The 24275-nt window shown below is 37.3% G+C and overlaps 1 protein-coding gene across 1 annotated transcript in view; it reads left to right on the top strand.

Annotated features, from left to right (window-relative positions):
- Positions 1–210: 210 nt before the first annotated feature.
- The window catches only part of SEC23A (SEC23 homolog A, COPII coat complex component), a 28450-nt gene continuing 4385 nt past the window's right edge, over positions 211–24275 (top strand). Inside the window, exons 1-19 of the mRNA XM_068192874.1 lie at positions 211–349; positions 3857–4096; positions 5839–5896; positions 6153–6239; positions 7419–7655; positions 7755–7834; positions 8749–8893; positions 9260–9418; positions 10226–10341; positions 11729–11852; positions 12940–13020; positions 14697–14786; positions 16034–16140; positions 17131–17284; positions 18028–18105; positions 19076–19237; positions 20664–20750; positions 22211–22366; positions 22954–23019. Coding sequence (XP_068048975.1) covers positions 3876–4096; positions 5839–5896; positions 6153–6239; positions 7419–7655; positions 7755–7834; positions 8749–8893; positions 9260–9418; positions 10226–10341; positions 11729–11852; positions 12940–13020; positions 14697–14786; positions 16034–16140; positions 17131–17284; positions 18028–18105; positions 19076–19237; positions 20664–20750; positions 22211–22366; positions 22954–23019 — 2208 coding nt within the window. The 5' untranslated portion in view covers positions 211–349; positions 3857–3875. The remainder of the gene's footprint in view (positions 350–3856; positions 4097–5838; positions 5897–6152; positions 6240–7418; positions 7656–7754; positions 7835–8748; positions 8894–9259; positions 9419–10225; positions 10342–11728; positions 11853–12939; positions 13021–14696; positions 14787–16033; positions 16141–17130; positions 17285–18027; positions 18106–19075; positions 19238–20663; positions 20751–22210; positions 22367–22953; positions 23020–24275) is intronic.

Genomic DNA, 24275 nt, shown 5'->3' on the forward strand with positions numbered 1-24275 from the left:
AGATGCAGACGACCGACCTTCACAAGAAAGCCGAACAGGGCAGCGAAGGCACACACGCGAGCAGGAGCTGTCAAGGCGGCGAAGCGCCAGTCGGAGCTGTGGGACGGCTGAGGCTGAGGCTGAGGCTGAGGCCGACCCCGCTGCGCTGGCCGGGGAGGCCGGGGCCGGCGGGCTGTCCCGGGGGCGGGGGAGCGGCGGAGCTCAGCCCGCCCCCGCTCCCCGCCCCTTGACGTGGCAAGGACTCTCCCATCAGCCATGTTGATGCGTCGGCAGCGCCGGGGCGGCTGCGAGCGGGCGGGCGGGGAGAGCGAGCGCAGCGGGAGCAGCGGCGGCGGCGGCCGGGACGCGGGTGAGCGGGCAGGGCAGCGCTGAGGGGGCAGCGCAGGGCGCGGGGAGCCCGAGCCGGCGGAGCTGGGGTGCCGCGGGAGGAGAGGCGGCAGCCCCTCTCCCCGCGCTGGGAGCCACGGGGGCACCCCGGCCCGCGGGGCCCCGCACGGCTGCCGGACGTGGAGCGAGCGTGGTGGGAGCTCCCCGCGTCTCCTCCGTGGCAGCGGGGGATCTCCGGGTGCCCAGAATGGCTCTCGGGGCCCCCGGCGGCTTGAGAGTCCGGGTCTACCGCCGGTCACTGCTCAGCACTGCCCGCGGCCTCCCGGACCGGGGTTGGGCGAGCGCCCTTCCCGAGCGGCGGGGAGCGCCTGCCGGGCCGGGGCTGGGCGAGCGGCCCCCAGCAGCGCCCAGCTCGGCCGGGGCTGCCGGCGCTCGGGGAGGGCCGGCGGGGCACGGCCGTCCCACGGCCGGGGGTAAAGGGCGGCACGCTCCGGCAGCGCCTGTGGTGCTCCTGTCCGGGGCTCCGCTGTGGCTACGCCGCTGTGCCACTGGCGAGGGTGCCTTCCAGTGTAGGTAAAACTACGAGAAACGCAGGCCCTGCTGTGTTTGATTATGCGTTGCTTTTTCATTTAGGTGGGTTATCACATACTGTGGTTGTTTAAAAAAAAAGTTTTCAGTGAGAGGTCTGAGGGAGAGCAGATTTGGAGGATGACTGCGTTTGAGTGGTGAAAATGTTAGCAATTTGATTTAGTTAGCAACTATTAGTTGCTATCTATTGATTTAGTTAGCAACTATTTAAACTATTGTGCTCATGTATTTTAGTTCCTTGGAACCGAAGTAGATTTGTATCTGGTATGTAATTTGCGCATAAAAAATGAATTAAGGGTTTATTATTAATCTCTTTTACCAGATTGTTAGTGCCTAATAAACTGAGAGAATAGGTGTGTTGTAAGAAAAGTGTGCAGTGAGCTGTACTCGTTTAGTGGTAGTTAAACACATGGTGCTGTGAGGGACTTAGATCTATCTATGCTTGAACTCTTACAGTGCTGTAGAGAAAAATGTTTTGATTTTGTATATGCGTGCAAGGATTAGGGGATATTATTTTGGGGGTATTCTGTATTGGGACATATTTGTCTGTGATGTGTAAACATTTAAAGGTGCTGATAGTCTCAGTGCAATTCAAGTGTGGCTGCTCCTTTGTGGCACACAGTTGAGTTTATCATGGTGTAGGTTTGCAAGGTACGTTCAGCTGTAGCAGTGGGAGGGAGGAAGCAAGCCAGAAAGGACTTCTGTTTTTTTCTGGATATCCTAATCTGTAGCAAAGGTAAAGCAGTGGCACCCCAAAGTGGGAACTGTTGCTTTTCAGCTGTTCTGAAAATCCCTTTTCTGAGGTGGGCAATGTGTATTTTGTGGCATTCAGGTGTCCAAAATTTGGTGTGTAGCCTGTAGGCTAGGAAGGTTTGCTGTTCTTGTATAATGCAGTGTATCTCCACACCTGTCTCAGAAAATGTGTCTGCATAGCTGTAACAATGGTAATGAATGTAAACTTTTCGGACCAAGAGTTCCATATTTGATGAATGATGAAATAGGTAGGCATTATTGGCTCTTGAAAAGGAAGAAAAGGATAGAAGATAAGGTGGAGGAGATCTTGATTATTAGCCACTTTTGCTGTCTGAATAGGAAATCCATACTTAATAGAAAATAACAGTATTTAACCCAGTAAATCCAACAAGTTGTTTATGTATCTATGTGCATGTGATTAGTCACTGCACACTGGTGTTTGTACATTGCCCTTTCAGGAGCAATAACTGAGTGGTAAAAGTAATATCCATGTACAGCCATTTCAAACATAGCTAGAGCAAAATGTGGAGAAAACGCTTTGAAGTTCAGGACAGAAAGTGTGACACGTTGCAGTGTTTGGAGCTGGATTTTGTGAGTCTATAGTTGCTGCCAGTGAATGGCTGAAATAGCCTGAAGTTGCAATTTTCTCTGTCTTCTCAGGAAATAATTTTTAAATGGAGACATTATTCAATTTGTGGTGATAGTGGAGATAGTCGCGTTGTGCAGATTCTTGCACTAATATCCCATTTTTCAGAGATAAAATACCTTCAACTTTTTTACAAAACATGGATGGATTTTGATTTATTAGGAGAGAAATGTCTTAAATTCTATATCCTCTTCAAATGCCAGGCCGTTCTTTCCTCTCTTAGCTGAGTTAATTTCTGTCTCTGATTTCTCTGTAGTAATTACAACTTCCAAATATTCTCTTATTTTGCTCAGCTTTGTCCCCCTGCTTTGCAGAAATTCAAGTAAAAGCAATGATGGAAATGCTCTTATGCACGAAGTCCCTCATGCTGCCTGTGTTGTAATTGCCATGATGTGTTTAGATAAGAGCAGATTTGCTCCTAGTATCAGTAAGACGTGCCCTTTTAATATTGGCAGTTGATTATTTCTTAAGGATATTAACTGTGAAATGCAGCACTTCCCTTTGATTTATGTATTTTGTTAATCTGTTTTCTTAAAAGTTACAATCAGAATAAAAGCGTTAAGTTAGGCTATTATTTAAAATAACTTGAAAAGTTTTTAGTTGTCATAGAAACTAAAGGTGCAATGCCATTATAATTTTGATGATAGAAGTAGGCTTTGATAAATTGAGAATTTCTGTGAATCTTCTGTAATGTATGTTAGGTCAGAACGAAGAATGTCAGTGTGCTTGGGAGAATTCCTGATTTAAATTCCAGTTCAGGAGGGTTCCAGCATTTATAATAGCTGTTCATTAACTTATTACAGTATAAATTGAGACCATAGTAGTATTTCTAGTTTCCTTTAGGTGATTCATGTATGCCTTTACAGTAAATCCTTAATTATTAGGGAGTGTGAGTTTAGATATCCAAGTTCCTGGAAAAACCTCTGCTGTATGTACTATAAAAGGTACTGTGTAGCATGCAGCAGATAGTCTGGAACAGTGTGTAGGTAGCTGAGGAGTCTGGGATTGGAGGGAGGGAGTGCTCCTTGCTGACTTTACCAGATGTTCACAGGTACCTGTTGAGCTTTTCAGATGTGTCTGTGCTTCCCAGTTCTCCAGCTTCTGAGTAATCACAGCAGAACATTTTGAAAGCCTTAAGACAGAGGCCAAAATGGTAAATTTGAATTGTTGAAAACTGCTTCTTGGTACATAATATATTGGAATATGGCAGTTCTATTTCTTAAAAAGTTACTTCCTAGCATTACTGTAGGAATGTACTTTTGTGGAATGTCATATTGTTATTCCTTTATGTTTGCATGTAGGCTGCATCATGAGATACTAAAAATGTGGTTAGAAACTCTTAACAAATTTTATACAGCAGTATTTTCTTTCCCCTTCGAATTCTGCCCATGGATTTTAGGATTTAAGAAGCTCTGCTCAGTGTTTTATTGACTGTAACTCAGTTACAGTATTTGAATGTGTGACTGTTATGTGCATTCAGCATTTAGTAGCTAAAAGTCTTTGCATGTCAACATTCTGCTGACAGTTATCTTTTTATTTTAGTGTTAGAGAGAAGTTGACCATGACAACCTTCCTGGAATTTATCCAGCAGAACGAGGACAGAGATGGAGTTAGATTCAGCTGGAATGTTTGGCCTTCAAGTCGTCTTGAAGCTACAAGAATGGTAGTCCCGGTGGCTGCCCTCTTCACGCCGCTGAAAGAACGGCCGGACTTGCCTCCTATTCAGTATGAGCCAGTGTTGTGCAGTAGGACCACGTGCCGAGCTGTTCTGAATCCCTTATGGTAAACTTAATGCATATTATTGTTCCAGTACTTTGCCTTAGAGTCTGGAGAACAGTGCTAGCTGAGCTGTGTGCAAGATCTGGTGTATGGAAGTTCAAGTACTCCTCACATCGTTACACAGCGCAGACTTATAAGCCTTAGAAGGTTCTGCACGTAGGTTTGCATATGTAACATATTTACTGAAAACATAGCTTTCATTTAATGAGTTGTTTCAATGTACTTATTATTGATTAGGTATGTTATTTTTCTGCAACTATACATCTTGGAATTTAGTCTGCTCTTGCATTTTGCCTCTAGAAAATGACTTGGGTAAAAAGTTACTTTTGAACTGTTGGACCCTGATATAGTTCAATTTCCAAGTGAAATAAACTATGTTTATTGCTGACATTAGTTCATCTGTAGACCAAAGCAGGTTATCTGTTTTAGTTAACATCAGAAGTAGGCATGAAAGAGGGTAGAAAGCTGTTTAAGCTTAAGGGTGGTATTGGCACAAGCTCAAATGATTGTGGACTAGTCATGGGTAAGTTTGGGTTGCAAGCAGAGGAGGTGTTTCATATGTCATTCCTGTCATAGAAGTACAGAAAAGAAGCAGAAAGGTTTCTAGGTTGGAGTTTGATAGGCATGGGAAGGGTCTTGATTGATAGAGATTAGACATGATGTCAGAGAACTGGTAGAACAGATTTAATCTTATGAATGACTTGTCCATGCCTGGGAGAAAAGACAGCTTTAAAGCAGACGTAAAATTGTGTTTCAGTATTAAGCAGCCACAATGGCTGGTTATGGGTGTCAGACTTAGTTGAAGTTAACTTTTTCAGAAGCATTATCTTTTATTGAGGGATGGAAGAAAAACAATGAAAAGACAAAGTTGTAAAGGGTCAGACAGATGCCAACATGACAGTGAACTGTCTACATTTTTCCCGTGTTGTATGTGCTAGTAATGACTGGATTTTTTTTTACCCCTGAAAGGGTGGTTAGAGGCTCAATCTCAGGAGTCTTTAGAAGCCTGTGTGGCGCTTTGGGCTAGGTAATTTGCGGCCTCTATAACTGGTAAAGACAACTAGATAGCAATAGATCTGTGTTTTGTTTACAGCATGCTGGGACTTACCTGAAGATTCAATGATATTTTAAAAATATTTTTGCTCTTGTAGATAGGAGAAAATGTAATAACAAGAAGAGTACATTGAGAATTATTTCCCTTAAGATGTGACTCGGACTTTAAGATATCTCTGTGGTGTGAAGATAGAATTTGCATTTTTTATTTATCTGTCTGAATACTAATAAAAATGTAGACAAAAGGAGGTAGACTCATCATTTGAAAGCAATATTGTTTTTGTTACAGAGATATCTGTCATGTTGGAACCTGTTTTTTTAGGGCATAATGTATATTTAGGCTAGTCCCACGCTCTGACAGCTAATAGATAGAGGTAGAAAAAGATGAAAAATTCCGAGGTAGGGAGAGTTAAAAAGATTTGCTAAAACCATGGAGAAAGGCTCTAATATAGGTGCTGAGTCTGTATTTTTAAATTTCTTATTTGCATCTTTTCCCTGAAGACCATTCTTTCTCCCTAAACATCTGATACATCTGTGTAAGGCTCCACTTGTTTTCTGTTTGTAATGTGGGTATTTAGGAGAAAGTATATTTGAAAGAACTTTTTTAAAGTTTTAAAGACATGTATTCTAGGGACAGTGAAGAAAAACTAATTGTTCATGCTATGTAAACTTTTCCTGTTGTATTTTTATAGTCAAGTGGATTATCGAGCAAAACTCTGGGCTTGCAACTTTTGTTACCAGAGAAACCAGGTAAGAAAATGAAACATTCAGTATATAGAAAATACTTCTATGAGGTGGATTGAAAACTTTGATTTTTCAAATTACAGTTGTAAACTGAAATTGACAGCAAGAGTGGGAGTGTGCAATAGTATCTTCAGACATTGCATTGAGATTTTTTCCATAACAGCAATAGTGAATATCTGTTGAAAAAAGTCTGTTTTTTTTTTTTCCTTTGTAGAAATTGTAGTCTTTTATTTACATTTAACTTCTGTGTTTTTATTTTCAGTTTCCTCCTACTTATGCTGGCATATCTGAAATGAATCAGCCAGCTGAACTTTTGCCTCAATTCTCCAGTATTGAATATGTAGTACAGGTAAGATCACTAAATAGAATGTTGAACATCTATCACCTTGCAATATACAAAGAGAATAAATCTCAGTTTTGCTTCTTCACTCTATTTTAGTGACTGTGAGTATTGATGTGCTTGTTAGTAGATTGAATGTTGATGCCATCAGTTGGAAAAGGAAAACATTTAATAAGAGCATTAGGATGGCTTATAAGACTGGTTTAAAAAGAAAAAGAGTGTTCTCCTCTAAAGGTGATACTTCTGTTAGGTCTGTTTCTTTACAATGAGTTTAATTTGTGTTTGTGTCAGGAGGCTGCTTACCTCTGTTGCTTGCTGAAGTAATTTCAGTTCAGATTTTACTGCCCATTCACTTCTCGTTAACCATTTGAATTTAAGTTTGTATTTGAATGATGAGTAGTTAGTTCTAGTGCTGTCTGGTTTTCAGACAACAGCTAATACATATTCAATTCAGGTGGTTGAATTTTAATCTTCATACTTCTTCAGGATAGAGGTTACTTGAATAGAAATGAAGAATGGACCTAAAGCTCTAAATTGCAAACATTTGCAGTTTCAAATTTTCAACCTCCAAATTAATTTTTGAGGATTAAAATTTGTAAGATCTCAGTGAGGCAAATCATAATCTGAATCCTCACTGAAGTATTACAAATTTCAATGAAAGATAGAATGAATACTGGACAGAATCTGTACTCTTTGCCAACTTTTGTAATGCAAGTAGATGGAATGTTTGCTCATAGTACAGCAGAATTAATTTAGATAGAATAAAAACTACTGATTATCTCTAGAGTAAAATTAGGAGGTCAAATGCCATTGACTGTCATCAGGCTAGAATCTTTTGTAATTGTGAATAGTTTTAAGATTGTTACGTTCACTTGGAGCAATAAAAGCTTCTTGGATATTAAAAGATGTATGTAATTGGCTCACGCTTCAAAATTACCTGATATCCTGAAAGGAGTTTTTCTTGTCTTCTGTTGTAAGCATTTCCTTTTTGTCCAGAGTTCACTTTGTTGGGGGTTTTGTTCTGGATCGTGATTGCTAATTGAGAGAGAGTTAAGTTAAATGGAACATTGACATTACTGGTATGATTAAAATTAAAACTTTTACAAGATGTGCCTCACTTGTTGATTTTTGATCTTTTAAATATTGCAAGATTTGTTTTTCATATGATTCTAATTTTGTTTCTCAAAGCGTGGTCCTCAGATGCCATTGATATTTCTTTATGTTGTGGATACATGCATGGAAGATGAAGACTTGCAAGCTCTGAAGGAATCCATGCAAATGTCCCTTAGTCTCCTGCCACCAACTGCATTAGTAGGTCTCATTACCTTTGGCCGAATGGTGCAAGTTCATGAGCTTGGCTGTGAAGGGATTTCTAAAAGTTATGTCTTCAGAGGAACAAAGGACCTCTCTGCAAAACAGCTCCAGGTAATGAACAGAAGCAAACAAAAAGAAATCATTAAGGTGCTAATGGGGAAATGATCTGTAAACAAATTTTTAAATAAAATCTTATTTATTTGACTGCAGGAAATGCTGGGGCTTACAAAAGTAGCTGTTGCACAAGTCGGTCGGGGTCCTCAAGTGCAGCAGCCACCACCTTCTAACAGGTGATCTGTTTAAACATCTTAAAACATGTACCTTCACTGTACTGATGTACTGGAAAACATAGGTTTTTATGACCATTAAAACAATAAACTGACAGCAAACCTTCTTGGTCAGGCACAAATTTACTAGTAGACTGTTCTTTCCTGCAGTTTGTACTGGGAAGAATTGACTCAATGTGTAATAGTAATACCATCTGGATGATTTTTGGAAGTGCTCTAAGAGGCACATTATAGATACATAAATAATAATAATAATGGTTTTTCTGTTGATTGGTGTGCTGGAAAGTGTTAATAGATGCTTTAGTGTATCTATTATTTATCTGTCCCTTAGGCAGATATCCAGTTGTGCCTTCCTTTTTTCTTCTCCTTCTATTCCTCTTCTCTCCCCTTTGGTCTTTCATTTGGAAATTGCAGGCTGGTGTTTGATTTTCCTGTGTATTTCACTGTGACGTAGAAGAAATTTATGAAATTATTGAAAGACAGTTTTGTTGTCTCTGCCCTCTAAAAATTAGCTGCATATGTAGACTGCTTGCAGCAGCACAAAAGAGATCTTACTGTGTTAATTTGTCTCCTGATCTTTGGTTGTCACTGAAGTAGGGAAATGTGTTTCTTTTTGAAATTTGTAGGTCATCATCTGCTCTGTTCTTTTGACTAGGTAGGGTTCTTTCTGGATAGTGGTGGTATCTCTAAGTCTGAAAGTTTCAGTTTTGCAAGCTCTTTGCTCAACTTTTTAAGCTGAGTGTGTAAGTAGTAATTCCAAACTGCTTCATTTTGATGAAGCAGAGTCACTTGTCTAAATTCAGATCAGAATCTAGAATTAGACATCTCAAATATGTCTAATATACTGCTAGTGAGCAATTGATAAAATTTTTATTTAATAACTTAAATCTAAACTACTTCCATGTATTTGTTTCCAGATTTTTGCAACCAGTGCAGAAGATTGATATGAATCTTACTGATCTTTTGGGTGAACTGCAACGGGATCCTTGGCCTGTTCCACAAGGAAAACGGCCCTTACGTTCTTCTGGAGTGGCCCTATCTATAGCTGTCGGCCTCCTTGAGGTAAAAGCTTTAACTATAGCTGTGCTAAACTACAGCTAGATAATTTTCTTGCAGAAAAACATACACAATCAATATGTAAAAACCTTACTAATTGATGTGTATCAGATTTGTAAGACGATTCTGGTGGATATCATCCCTTACATGCTTAGAATTTCATAGACATTTACTTATTTTAATAAGGCAAAATTGATACTTTGAATTACTGACAGATTTAACTTCTGGGAGTGAAAAAATGCTATTGTTGTTACAATCCTGTCAGTATGATAAATACCACATATCTAACTCTTTTGTTCAGTTTGTAGCAAAACCCAATGGTTTTATTTGTAGCAAAACCCAATGGTTTTATTTGTCATTTACTTCCTGCAGTGCACTTTCCCCAATACTGGTGCACGCATAATGATGTTCATTGGAGGACCAGCGACGCAGGGACCCGGCATGGTTGTAGGGGATGAATTGAAGTTACCTATAAGATCATGGCATGACATCGAAAAAGACAATGCAAAATATGTTAAAAAGGGTACTAAGGTAAGAGATGGTCGTGGGATCTCATACGTGTTCCTAGTAAGTAAACATTTAAATTGCTGAGCACTGTAAAATGCTGTTAGTAAGACCAATTGTATGAAGAGGTGGGAATTGTGTGGTTTTGTTCACCTGGCTCTGAATAGTGGTATGTCTCAAGAATTTCTTCAGGAATTTCAGTATATTGAGTTAGGGCTTGTCTAGCTCCCATTAAAGTTCTTTGGCGTGTTTCTCTGGTTTAATTCAGAAATGTGTGTGACCAAATGGTATATCTAGTGTTGTAAGGCTGATGCTCCTAAGAGAGGTTCTCAGAACTGTCTCTGTAGCTGGGGAAGAATTAGGCTGTAGAGTTTGGTCATATCTAATTTAATTAAAAATGTACATTTGGTTTGGTGAACTGCATCCAAAACCTGTTGAACTAATCTTGATTGATTATAATGGGAGCTTAAACAATTAGCTCAGTTTCAGGCACCTCTCATTGTAGACACTTGAGATTAGACTAGTAAATTCAGTTCTGTGCTGGATCTAGCACTAAAATGCAGTGTTTAAAAGGAAGATGATCAATATAATTTTATAGTTTAGATAACAACCACTGCTCTCTTTAGTGGGAGTCAGGCTCTCAGCTGATCAGAAAAAAAAAACCCCAAGTGTTGAAAATTCCAGTCTTACTAACTTTAGTAAAAATATACTTTTATGTGAATAGAATCTGATAATGTTGTTTTAGAAAAATTTTGTGACTTCAGGATTTAATGTGAAGAGGAGGAGAGTTCACATTGTAAATTGCTATGAACTGTATTTTCATCTTGTATTTAGCATTTTGAAGCCCTGGCTAATCGAGCTGCGACAAATGGTCATGTTATTGACATCTATGCATGTGCATTGGATCAGACTGGTCTACTGGAGATGAAGTGTTGTCCCAACTATACTGGGTATGTGTCTTTTTGTTTTTTTGTAGTATATAAAGATGCAGCTTAGAATTGTAAAACAGGAAGCACTTGCAAACAATTCTGCTATTGAAAAAAAAATCGTAAACAGACAAACTGTGATGGCTACATTTATACTGGAATTTTAGACTATCTTGGCCTCTGGCAGATTTGTCACCATAATTTTTGGTTTATTCATAAGTGGGTTTGCTGTTTTATTTTAATGTGATCTTTTTGAGACTTGAATAACACGGATATCTTTTAAACAAACAATTTATCGGATACACTGTTTTTGTTTTTCCATGTGTATCTGTGTAAGTGGCAGGTTTCAGTAACGACAAGGACCTGTCCTTGTTTTTCTTGTTCTTAAGAGTGGTACAAAACTCTGTTATTCTTTCTGTCTTGTTTATGCCATTCTTTTATATACTGTTGTTTATAGGTTCAGCTAGTGCTTTAGATGACTATCAGGTACAGCTCCTGAGTTTTAGGCCAGCTTGGCCATGCTAATCTCTGCTTCTCTTCAGAGCTGTGTGTATAGCCTTAGCTTGGGAGCTTTCACTGTTCAGGATATTTATGCTTAAATTTGATTTTACCTGCATATTTGACACCTATTCCTTTTCTGCATCAAACTCAAGTTGTGTTTTTGTTTATACTGTTTTGCTCTGTCTGCTCCTGGGACTCACCCTATTTTTGTAGCCTGCATGTATAGTTTATTTATTTCTCCTACAGCTCTTGTATTTTGATTTTGGTTACACCCTGCATACAGGGAGGAATTTTTGATTCTATCTGTGTGTATTTTATTCTATTTTTGAGTATCCACCTGGAAACTTCTTTTGGGTGTAATCTTTGACCTATTGACATATTTTACTAAAAGGTTTTAATTAACATTTTTTGATGACTGAAAATAATATCTCACATTACTATTTTCTAAAGGCAGGGTATGATATTTCATGACAAGTGGCAACTGTTGTAGTTATATCCACAGAATCTTGCTAAGCACAAAAATAAATCATGATTCTTGAGCATAGATTTAACCCTGAAATAATGAATGAACTACACAAAACACTATAGTTTGGAATAATAACTATCAGAAGTAAAGACTTCGTATGACAGGATCTTGAGACATCCTTAGTTTTCAAAGTCCACTACAGTATTTTCCCAGTGAAAGATTTTGTTACATACTATACTGACCTTAAGATGCATAGGGCAAGAAGCTCACTTAAAACTTTCATCCTTAACATTGTAGCAAAATACTAATTTAACATTAGTCTATTTTAAGAAGGTAAAAATATGTCTCACAGTGAATTGTCTTAGTTTTAGTCTTTAATAAAAATTAGTTTTATAAGTAATCTAATTTAACTCATGGGTTTTGTTTGTTTGTTTTGTTGTCTAGAGGTTACATGGTAATGGGAGACTCTTTCAATACATCATTATTCAAACAAACTTTTCAGAGAGTATTCACTAAAGATATGCAAGGACAATTTAAGATGGGATTTGGTGGCACATTAGAAATAAAGGTAAGCAGACTAAAATGCAGCCTGTTAGTGAAACGATAGAATAGGATGGCTGCAAACTGAAATCTTTGCCCTTTTAAGGAATTTTTAGGAACATGCTAAACAGATGTGTTAAGTTTGGCCTGTACATAGCTGTACATAGTCCTAGCTATCTTTCTGTGGTTCTGGGATTCCGTAAATGTGAGTTAGGTATAATGGTAGTTCTTCTCACCTTGCATTCAAAGTGAATGTTTAGATTTTGATATCAGTGGTTTCTTGGTTTTAGGTAAGTCAGTTTCTCTGTGTAGTCCAGGACAAATTTTCTTTCACTTTCCATCCTTAACAGAATCCATTCTGCATTTTAACAATGTTGTTTTTTGCCTCCACCATTGTGATAAGCTTAGAGCTGAATTTGCTGTAGGTTCAGGCACTGCCTTCCCTGATGTTTCTTGAAAAATATTCCAATCCCATATTATAGAAGAATATGGGAGACTCTTTTCATTTTTGGTAAAATTCTGTTTAAATTTTTACTAATAAGGACAAATAGTTGAACCCTCTTTTTTTTTTTAATATACATATTGATGTGAATTTTGTTGAAAGATCCCAGAAATTGTAAAAAGGGAGCCCCAGTTCTAGAGGGATGTACAGATCACTTCAAAGAGGAAAGTGATGTTGGAAGAACATAAATAACTAATTTAGCTAAATATGTTTAGGACATAGTGTAGAAATTCTTTATCAGGTGTGTGTAGGCTTATCTTAAAGTACAAAGTCTTCAGTTTTAATCTTTGAATATTTTAATCCTTTCATTAGAAAGGAAACATTACCCTGTGTAGTTTCTAGGCTCCTATGTTTATAAATCAAGCAGCTTTTCTCCATGTTTCAATTTATGTTCATGCTGTTAATATATACTAATTAGTATAGCAAATAAACATAATTAAGTGTAGACACTGAGCATGTGAAAAGGGTCTCCAGATGTATCAGGCATTATTATAACCTTTCCTAAAGGTATCAGTAATGTTGTATGCCTTGAGATTTTAATTGTCTAACAATAAAATGAGACTGAATTCTTTAGCTTGGCATCTTAATGTATATTTTTATTTGAAATATGAAGACTTCAAGAGAAGTAAAGATTTCTGGAGCGATTGGACCCTGTGTCTCTCTCAACTCTAAGGGACCTTGTGTCTCAGAAAATGTAAGTAAACTTTGGTGAAAATAATGTCCTACTATGCAAAAATAGGGTTTAAGATTTCTGGATTTGAAGAATGGCTGAAACTTCCATAAATGGACAAAGTGGTCGCTTTTTACTGATTTTAAATTAAATGCAAGCTTACAATTGAATCTGACCTAGTAATGACTGTATTAGACCTTGCAGATCGCTTGGGACTTTAGATTTGTCCACTTGTTTAGATTGTTTAGATTTAGTTGCTTTAAAATTATTATGAAAAAGTTATATGATGATGTAGCAGAAACCAAGTAGAAAATGAGTTAGCATGCTTTATTGTTAAAATCAGAGCTGTATCCTTTTATCCAAAGTGAACCATAAAAATTTGTTTTTTAGAAAGAATTAACAGAACAGGAGGACACAGGACTGGAAACATCCCTTTTATCTGAGCTCTGTCTTCCCATTTCTGTAGCTGTTTTGCCAAATGCACATTTAATTAATTGATTGAAAGGTCCAGCTATTGCAGGCTCCTGAAGTAATACCTTTAAATTATATTAGACTTAAAACATCACTTATTTTCTTATCAGATAATATGATTAACTTTTGATTACCAATGAAAAAACAGTTCCTGCATGTGACCTTAAGGTCTTACATTTGAGATGTCTCACTTTTGTTCCTAACAATTTGCCTAGTAGAGCATTTCCCAGTATGAAAACACTCACAAATGGCCTGCTTTAATCAAGCACTTTTATTCCTTAAATTTTCCTTGTATTTATGACTGCATCTTTGAGAATATAGAAAATTCAATATAACCAGTGTTTTTTTTAATTTTCCCTTCGTGATCAGGTAAAGATTTTTCTCATTTCATTGCATATATTGCAATAAAAGTTAAAAAACCCAAAAACGAATTAAAGGTACATATCCCTATTTAAGCTACATACCTATTTCATAGGGGGTAATAGAAATTCGCTTGTGAGATCGTCTGTTGCTTTTCAGTTTTATCATGATTAATTTATATTCCAAACCCCTTTTTCTTGAAATTATCTGAATATGAATAAAATGAGAATGCATGCAGCTCATTTCAGTGGTAACTGGACAATTCTTCTAGCCATAATGCTTTCAAGTGAATACAGGCACCGTGACAATATTGCCAGCATAGTTTTCCTTAGAAGTTTTATTTGGTTTCCCTGTCTCCATTATGGATGATGGATTACTTTAATTGGTTTTGCTGGCTATTTATGTTGCTTTGATGCCAAAAAGGAATTGTCAGTTGAAATACATTGCTATCTGTGTACAGTTACCTTGTTAGTTACTAAAGACTGTGTAACTAAGTAAAATACAGTGTGTAAGCTATTACTTAAAGTTTTAGTGCTACACCTTAGAATAATCATTCCACTTGTATGTGCTTTTTGCCTCTGCTGAAGCAAAATCTGGTATTTTCCTGTTTCTGACTTGCTTTTCTAATGCTGGCTTCTGATCTTTCTAATCTATTAATTATTTAAAACAACAGTCTCTTTTTTTTTTATTATTCTGCATCCAGCACTGCAGTTGCTTTGCAGGAGTGTTTGTCTGAGAAGGTGACAGAGTGAGCAGGGAGAAAACTTGCGAGAGTAGTTGCAAACAGTTACCTGAAATGACTAGATGCTGTATTTCACAAACCAGGAAATACTTCTGGTTTATTAAAGTATTACAAAATCTTTCTGCAGGAGATTGGAACAGGAGGCACTTGTCAGTGGAAGATTTGTGGTCTTAATCCTACTACAACACTTGCACTGTACTTTGAGGTGGTAAACCAGGTAATAAATATTTGTCTACTTGTCTAGCAAACACAGTAATCTTACTTTATATGACTGTCAAAGCTTGTATTTTTGTATGATTCCCCCAAGCACAGTAGCAGGGATAAAGATGATGTTGCCATTTTGTGTTGTCAAAGTTTAGAGGTGGACACTATCTGCTTAATGGTGTGCTAATCTTCTTGTTTGTGATAATGAGCGCTAAAGAACTCTACAAATTTTGATTTGAGTTCATAATCTCCAACTCAAATTTTTTCTTCCAGTATGTTACTTATTGAATATGTTTTAATTGCACTATGTGGAAATGCTGTATTCTGTGTATTTAAAAGGGCTTTTCAGTATTTCTCTGTTTTAGTTACAAGGTAATTACTACATAGTGTTACATTTTAATTTATTGCTCAGTATTTGCAAGCAAAGATTGGTTTCATTGAAATTCATGAAGGACAAATAGTCTGGTTTCCTGTTTCCCTTAGGGAAAAGAGGATGAAAATGTGAGGAGCAAGTGTGGTACTCATTCTCATACCATTTCTTATTCCAAGAAGCAGCTCAGGAACTGAGCTGACTGTAGTTTCTATATATTTAACATACTGTACTTCATAGTTTGTTATCTATGCAATGGTGTGAAAACTTGAACTTATATTAGCCAGGTTTTGATTTTACTTCTTGTATGTTTATGTTGGGCTCATTTTATTAGTAGCTCTAAAACTGGCCTAATTATTTTGTGCAACAATTGATTTCAACTCTCCTACTCTTTTGAATTGTTTATATAGTATGTAAACCTGTATTTTCACTGAGAGAGTTTTGAAATTGCAGTTTACACCTGGATTCCAGTCTTGGTTTTGACAGTGCTCTTAGAGATCCACTGATCAACATTTTAGATTATTACCAGTTTTCTTCTCCTGTAATTCCAGTGAGTCATATGGTGTTCAAATAGAATGTGGTGAAACCAGTAATTGTAAGGCCCCTCAGAAAACATTGTCTCTGTAAGGGAATGTGTAAGGAGAGAGCATTGGGTGCTTTAAGGATATCTGGTGAAGCCAGCAACTTCTTCTAACATCCCTTAACAATCTCCAGGTTGATTATCTGTGTGTAGTAAAGGTACTCAACAAAAGCACCAGACAATGCATTAATGTAACTTGGGCTGCCTATTGGAAACAATGTTATGATTTGCTAGTAATTAGTTATACATTTTCAAATTATACTGTAAAATCTTGAGATTCTCGTTCATTTTCTTTTCCTTTTGTACTTAGCACAATGCTCCCATTCCTCAAGGAGGACGTGGTGCAATCCAGTTTGTGACTCAGTACCAACATTCCAGTGGACAGAGACGTATCAGAGTGACCACAGTTGCCAGAAAGTACGTTTTACTAGTGGTGAATAATTTTTGAAAAGTCAGAGTGTATATCTATATATATGCCTTTTATTTTGTAGATTTTGTAAGCAGTCTTTTGTTTGAGACAGTTTCCTCTCTTGTTCTGTGGACCCTTTTTTCTCTGAGAGGTTACAGTGGGTGTATAATGTTGTTGTAGGAGTGCTCTGAAGAAAGCCAAGTGATTTTAGACAAAGGGAAGGCTTTGAATGAAATTCTGTGGCCTAAACTGAGGATATTTTTGGGGTTAGGGAATGGCAAAAATCACTTAATGACTTGACTGGAGAATGCTAACTGCAGTTCAGAGGGATGTAAATACCTGGTATTCCATGTATAACCTTTACCTGCAGTTTCCTTGATTCAATATACTTCACAATTTTAGGAAATGATATTTAATATTTTGAAGACATTTTTCAATGTACAGCGACATTTATTTAAGGTGAAGGAGATCATTGCTTGGTTAATTTGATGGAAAATTCAGTTTATTGAAAAAAGCATTTTCCTAATTGTTTAAAAGACTATGTTGTTAACTTAATTAGTTGTATTAGTAGAATTCTGGTGACTTATGACAGGTCTAATTAATAGTTTACTCTATAAATTAAAAAGAACTGGCAAAGTGCACAAGAAAATTGGTTATGTGGGAATGTGGATTAGATTAGTGGATGGATGTTAGAGATGTTTTCTGTAACAACCTTTCATCACTAATTTGTAAAAAATATGGTACGTGTTCTATTGGTGACATTATATTTTATTTCACTGGTTGCATGGCATCTGTACAAATAAGGAACATTTCTAATTAAAGAATGGTTAACTGGGAGGTTGCTCATTTAATCTGCCTAGTAGATTTTTTGAACCTTCAGCATGAGTTTGTTAAACTGCTAACTGTTAAGGTTTCTTTGCCTTAATTTTGAAGGGATGTTTTGAGGTTGGATTTTTTCCTTTCACTGTGATGCAAATCCCTGTATTTGTATTTTGCAGCTGGGCGGATGCACAGACTCAGATTCAAAACATTGCTGCATCTTTTGACCAGGAAGCTGCTGCAATTCTCATGGCTAGATTGGCAGTGTACAGGGCAGAGACAGAGGAGGGCCCTGATGTGCTGAGGTGGCTGGACAGGCAGCTTATACGACTGGTAAAACGAGCTGTATTGAGTGACTCAGATGGGTTTCTTGTTTGCACACACATAAGTGACTACTGTTCAGTGATAGTTTCTTTTAAAATAAAAGCAAAAAATGAACTGAATGCTTAATTTCCTCCTGAGGTTATACAGAATTAACAAAGATTTTCTATTTTCAATTTTAAAAAGGGCAGGTGTAATTTCAGGTTTTTTTAAATGCATTTTCATTTATTTGTTTCCTCAACATATTATCATTGCCAGGAATTAAGAGAAATTTTAGCATGTGATTAGCAGAAATTATAGTTTTCTCTACTTTCTGTTGTCTGTAATGATATTGTAGAGTAAATATTTTTAGCAAAAAAGAAAAAGGAGGCAAAGTATCTAGAAAACCATATGGATTTTTTTTTTATTTTCAAAAGTTCAATTTTCTGTCTAATGTATTTTAATTTTTATTTGTAAGTAATTAGTTACTAATAATTTAACTTTAAACAATTTCATCTGCGCTGTTCTATCATCTAAGTCTGCTTAATTATTTTCTAGGGAAGAACAGCCAACACACAAAGTTCTTAAAGCCTCATATGCAAGAAGATCACTGCTTGTTAAAAAAAAAAAACTTGTGTCAGTGTTTTTGCTAGGTTTCTGTCTGTTCTCAGTTGCAAGCACCACAAGTCATGTGCCTGTTAAAACCAAATTTACAGTAATGACATGACCATACAAGTATATTTCTTAATATAGATTTTCTTTCTTGTTTACTTCAGTGTCAGAAATTTGGAGAATATCACAAGGATGATCCAAGCTCTTTCAGATTTTCAGAAACATTTTCACTTTATCCACAGGTGGGTTTGTCTATAGGAAGGTTAGTCTGTAGGGATGGAAGAGAATGCTCAGTGAAGAAAGCGTCCTTGTAGCACTGAGTACAATAAGGCATATCAAGATGAACAGACCCCCTGCCCCTAACTACTGTCTGGCATGTGACATCAGGAAAATCACTTCTGTTGTCTGTGCTGCTGTGCTCTCTTTTGTCCTCTGCCCTTACAGTTAAATGTCCAACTATGTATATTTTTTATTTCTCCTGCAATCTCACCTGAATTTGTAATTCATATAATGACACTTCGAAAAGGGCTGCTCTAATGAAGGAATTCAGAAAACATGAGGAAAATAAATGGATTCGCTTTTTTGTTTCTCTCCCATATTGTTTATGATACTGACCAGAAAAGAGACACTTCTCTGTGAACTTGACCTTGACTGTATTAAACTTTGAATAGGTTCTTTGCTAATAATCCATTCTGATAAATTTCTCCGTTCTGATAGCTCCAGATACTTCGCTTTTGGATTCTTCACACACTTCCATGATATTTCTGTTTCAGTTATGTACTAATCTGTCTGTAGGTGTTAAGTGCTGTGTAGAGATAAAATCAGCATGTGGAGAATTTGTTTCAGCAATGAAAGCAGATGCTTTTACTAGCAAAGTTTGACTTTGCTGTGGTTAATGTTCCTTTTTCTGTTCACGTTCTATAACTTATTTAGTTGTAGAACAGCAACCTCCCTCATAGGAATGGCAGAATTTACAGTAAAGGATTTCAAAGCTGCTTTGTAGGTTTACCCATTCTGATACCTCTCTTACTGTCATGGGAGTGTGTAAAAACTGGAAAAGGTGCCTATACAGATTCAGAATGTTAAAGGCGTTGAAATTCAGTTTGAAATTCAGTGGCATTGGTCTCACGCAGTTTGTGGAAAATATTTCTCTCCTTGTACAACTATCCTTTTTATCTGTCAGAGTTCAAAACAGTGGTTCTTGTTTTGCAGTTCATGTTTCACTTGAGAAGATCTCCTTTCTTACAAGTTTTTAACAACAGTCCAGATGAGAGCTCCTACTATCGTCATCATTTTATGCGTCAAGATCTAACCCAGTCGCTTATCATGGTTCAGCCAATTCTTTATGCCTACTCTTTCAATGGACCTCCAGAGGTATCAGTAAAATAACTCCATAGTGGGTTAAAAGGTGCTTTGTTGAGAAAGTGGTGATTGCTGTCTTCACTGTTACATGTTATAAAATGTATTGGTTTAAAATTTATTGTGTGAGAAATAACATCCACTTAATTTAAAGCAGCTATGAACAAGGCATATCTCAGAATTTTGATGTAGCAGTCTTGAGAACAAAAGTCACTTTGTAAAGAGGTTATGTTTTAAACCTAAGGATGGTACTTTTTTGTTAGTTTTTGAGAGCTTTTTTTTGGTTTTGTGGAGCCAGAATGTAAACAAAGAAAAATGATTTTACTTAAAAATGTACTTTCACTGTTGCCTGAAAGAAAAGTTGAGGGTTTTTTAAAAATGTACAAAATTTCCTCAATTTTATTGCCTTAATCCAAAGTTTCTAATTTTAATATGATTCCCATTGTAAGTAGATTTAGTACAGAACCTTCCAGCTGACCTTGTCATGGCACATTCTGTATAAACCGAAAATAAAAAGCTGGTCTTCCAAGAAGCTTCTGAAAGAAGTGTCAGGCACTTTGTGTCAGCAGATAACAAAAGTAGTTGCATAAAAGAGAGTAAGTCAGTGAAAACAAACATAGTAGTCAAAGATCTTGGCAGGTTGTATTTTTAACTTCTTTTAGGTTTTTTTTTTTAGATTATTCATGAGGATATAAAAAGACTTTTAGAAGTGGAGTTCAAATGAAAGTAATAAGGTGGTTTGTGAAAAGCACCTTGCAAGTCTCCCATGTATGAAAACCAAGTAGTTCCATTGGTGATTGAAAGATAAATATGATTAAACAGGAGCTGACGTCTCAGTGTAGAATGAATAATATTTTTTCTTGATTCTTGGAATAGTTAATATTTTTGTTATCTCTAGTAATACTGATTCAGTTAAATCATATAGCACTGATAAAGTGTTATGTGACTTAAAACCTTAAATACTATATTTGATTTCCTAAATAATATACAGTATTGGGGGATATATATGCACAATACTAATATGCTGCAAGAACAAGACTAAAAAAAAAAAAAAAAAACCAAACAACCCACAAACCCCGAATCTTACACTTGAATAATTGCTGAATTCTTATGCATTGAAATACAAATCAAATAAATGGCATTGTATGGGTAAATACAGAGGTACATGAAAGACTAGTAAAGTGCATAATATTGAAAGGGGTTTCAGCTCTTGAATACATTTTTTATTACTTTCATGAAGTTTCAGATATAGAATCAGGCAGGATAACTTCAGAATGAAATTGTGTGGATTGCAGATGTGTCACATGAAAAGGAGCAAATAGGGAGCTTTAGTAAGTGATTGAAAAAGTTCCTAAGTTACTGATTTAAAAATCTGACAATGCCATCTGATTGCTCAATACTGCATCAGTTGATAATTTTTGAATTTATTTTTAAATCTTAGCCTGTTCTTCTGGATAGCAGCAGCATTTTACCAGATCGCATTCTCCTTATGGACACCTTTTTCCAAATCCTTATTTATCATGGAGAGGTAAGAGTTGTCATTTCTTACATAAATACTCTTTTTCTGTAGGAGTGCTACATTATGGAAATCATTGTAAGTCAGGCTCTAGTTCTCATGCAGCTCAGTGCTTGACCCTCTCATCTGCATGGCTGACAACAGAGTCCTAGTTCGTGTTTGTAGTTTGGTAGTTTAACATATCTGTGTGTAGATACCTGACATAACTTGACATTTTGGTCCTGTTTCTTATGATGAGTTTGAGATGAATTAGCTTCAATATGCAGAGTATTTTTTAGATCAATATTTTTCCTACTTTAGAGAGTGTTATACCCTGCCTCCCCCTCCTCCCCACTTTTCACTCATTTATTTTAGACCTTTAAATTGCTTCTTCAGGGATGGGTAGTCAGAACACCAAGTTTTATAGTTACCCTTCATCTGTACTGTCTTGGAAGAATGGAAGTGCTCCTGGCAGTTTGGTAGGTAGATACTCCTTAGTAATAAAATTAAAGTGCTTGTGACTTGTTACTGCTCTGCCTCCCTGGAGGAATTGAGCTGCTGCTTTTTACTATTTTGCAACTGTAAATGGTTCATAGCTAAGAATTTGAAAAATACTATTCTGGATCATGTCCTTGTAGCTACACTGACAAAAATATTTACTAAACTTTGACACTTCTTAAGTAGCAGAATATTACCTCATTTTTGTAAGGTGCTGTCAGTAAGCAGCAGTGGTGGCCTGCTCCCTGAGGGAAGGGGAACAGGGGCTGAGCATCACTGCAAGGCAGGGAGAGTCTTGTCACTGAGCAAGGCAAGCAGAGCAGTTGTGGGCTGTAGCCAGGCTCAGCTTTCGGTCCAGATCACCCGACAAGTTGATGGGGATGAGGCAGCTCCAATTTCTGGCTGTGAAGTCAAGTCCCTGAGTGGGGGTCTAGATCAGTAGGTACACGGCCTGCTACAGGCATGTAGGTCAGACAGGAGCCAGGAATGAGACCCTCAGTTTAAAAGCAGCTGCCAAGCAGAGGAGGGAGGAGCCCCTGCTGAGGGTCCCTCCAGGGCTTTCCCAGCAGCTGCCTGTATCAGTGAGCTGACCTTGAGCAGCCAGCTTCACTCCTAGAGGGTGGGGAGCTTGTGCAACAGACTCTCAAAAGTATCAGTATAAATACTTATTTCTTATATGTCATAGACATGCATGTTAGAGAAGTGTAAATAATATCTTTGACCTCCTCCAAACAAAATATTTGGCATGTAAAAGATGACCCAAAAAAAGGAAATACAAATGGGCCACAAATTGTTAAGAGTTTGAAGAAAAAAATCTAGTAGCATGTTACTTGCACATCTTGGCTTTTAAAAATTAACTTACATACTATGGGGTAGAAAGGGACGAGTGATAGAAAAGAGGCCAGCAATGGCACATTCCCCTCTGAAAAGACCTGTGTATCCTCTAAGAAAGTTTGGTGAATCAGTTCTAACTTCTTTCTTTCCCCTGTGCCCAGACCATAGCACAGTGGCGTAAGTCAGGCTACCAAGATATGCCAGAATATGAAAATTTCCACCACTTGCTACAAGCTCCAGTAGATGATGCCCAAGAAATTCTCCATTCCAGATTTCCAATGCCCAGATACATTGATACAGAGCATGGAGGAAGCCAGGTATGGTGAAGTGTATATTATATAATCTTGGAAAGGATATGTTGGTAATGTTGTGAGATATCTTTGGTAGTAAACATGCATTTCTCTGCTAAAATATATATAAATTGCAAATGAATGTTTTGACTCTTAAAGCTTTTACAGAACAAGCTATTTAATAGTAGCTTTCTCTCTAATATGTGAATCCTGCTATGTATTATTATTTTAATCATCCTGACTTGGTCTGTCATATTCTTTGTGTAAGGTGTGTAGGGCAGAAAAGACAGTACTTGTCTGGGTCTCTGAAACAATGCCAGAATTACTATTTGTGTAATTTTTTAAAAACTTATTAATGTCTTGTTGATATTCACATTTGCTTTGCTAGTGCTTGAAAAAGACAAAAGCTTACTTTCAGCTGCATCAGAAAGTTACCAGTTCTTCATGATCGCTGTGGAATCAGCGAGTGGCTTTATTTACAGAGGTGCTGTTTGCAGTGTCTGTATCTCCAGATAATAGAAATGACATATTCCATACATACGCAATTTTTTTCTGAGTACAGGAAAATTCTGTTTGAGAAGATCAATTTATTGTCTTTGTTTTATTTTTTAAAGGCTCGTTTCCTGCTTTCAAAAGTAAATCCCTCTCAGACTCATAACAATATGTATGCGTGGGGACAGGTGAGTATGAATCTGCTCATGAACCTTGTGTACATGATTTTTACACCCCTGTCTCAGAAGGCAAGTGAAGGGGCACATTACCTACATACAAGTAATAATACAAAGTTTTTGAAACTGAAAAAGAAATGCAGTTTTGGTCTGATGTGATCAAAATTACAAAAGTTAAGAAAAATGGGTTTTATTTCTTCAGACAGAAATTACCTGGTTTACTATTTTAAGCTTGTGTTAGGCTGCTTTCATGTCTAGCCTACTTTCTTAGACAGTGTTGTCTTAAGACTGTGGGTTTGATGTTTGCCTGACAGAGCCCCTCCAAGGACTTTCACTGAAACAGTTTTGCAAAGTCAAAAGCAGATATTTTATTGAGGCAACAGATAAAAAGATTTGGAATAGTCACTGATAAGTGCACTTACTGCCTTAGTACTAAATATTCTAAGGCTAGACAATGATTGATTAAGCTAAGTATACAATTTACAATTCATTAAGCTCAACTTCACCAGTAATTAAGTTTAGTTTTATTCTGCTAAGTAGCAGAGATGCAGATCTTACAAAAGAGTGCTCCTACTTTGGAGGGAGAGAGGAGCAAACCCATCAGCCTATCTGAAAGGTAGAATCATATTCTTGTCCACACCACGGTGGAATTACAATAATTTTATACCTGCTGTAGTCAGATAGGATGTTCCCTGTTGCTTCTGTGAAAGATGTAAGAAGGGCAGCTGCTTTATTATTTTCATATTGGTGGGTGTGTTTTTCATATATAAATGAGCGACAATGAGGACTTAGGCAGCTTTGGTCGGGCTGAGCTCTCTTGTGGATGAAAATGTGTGTATAATGCTCAAGGGCAGAACAGAACAGTAACAATTCAGTATTGCTTCTTCCACCTGACTGAGCCATTAGTAAGGCTGCTTGACCTTTGCCTGGTGGCCTTCTCTTTAAGTCAGCATGTTGCAGCCTTGTATTGTTATCTTCCTGTCCACCTGTATCACAGAGCTATCAATACCTTCAAAATACTGGAAATGAGAGTGCTTTCCACAAATGAAGTCCAAGGGACTTTTTTTGCAATAGGGGAAATAAGTTTTGAACGTAGTTATAAGCAAAAACTGGAAAATACACCAGTGCCAGTGTATTGATGTTTTCCAGAAATTCTGTGGCCTGATTGACCAGGAATCGGTTTTCAAATCTTGTCTTTAGGACAGTATAGTTATGTTCAGAAGTTAAACATTCTGTAGCAGCTTGCATTCTTGAATTGTTGCATCTCT

Source organism: Anomalospiza imberbis, chromosome 6 (genome assembly GCF_031753505.1).
Source record: "Anomalospiza imberbis isolate Cuckoo-Finch-1a 21T00152 chromosome 6, ASM3175350v1, whole genome shotgun sequence".
In the NCBI taxonomy this organism is placed as follows: domain Eukaryota; kingdom Metazoa; phylum Chordata; class Aves; order Passeriformes; family Viduidae; genus Anomalospiza; species Anomalospiza imberbis.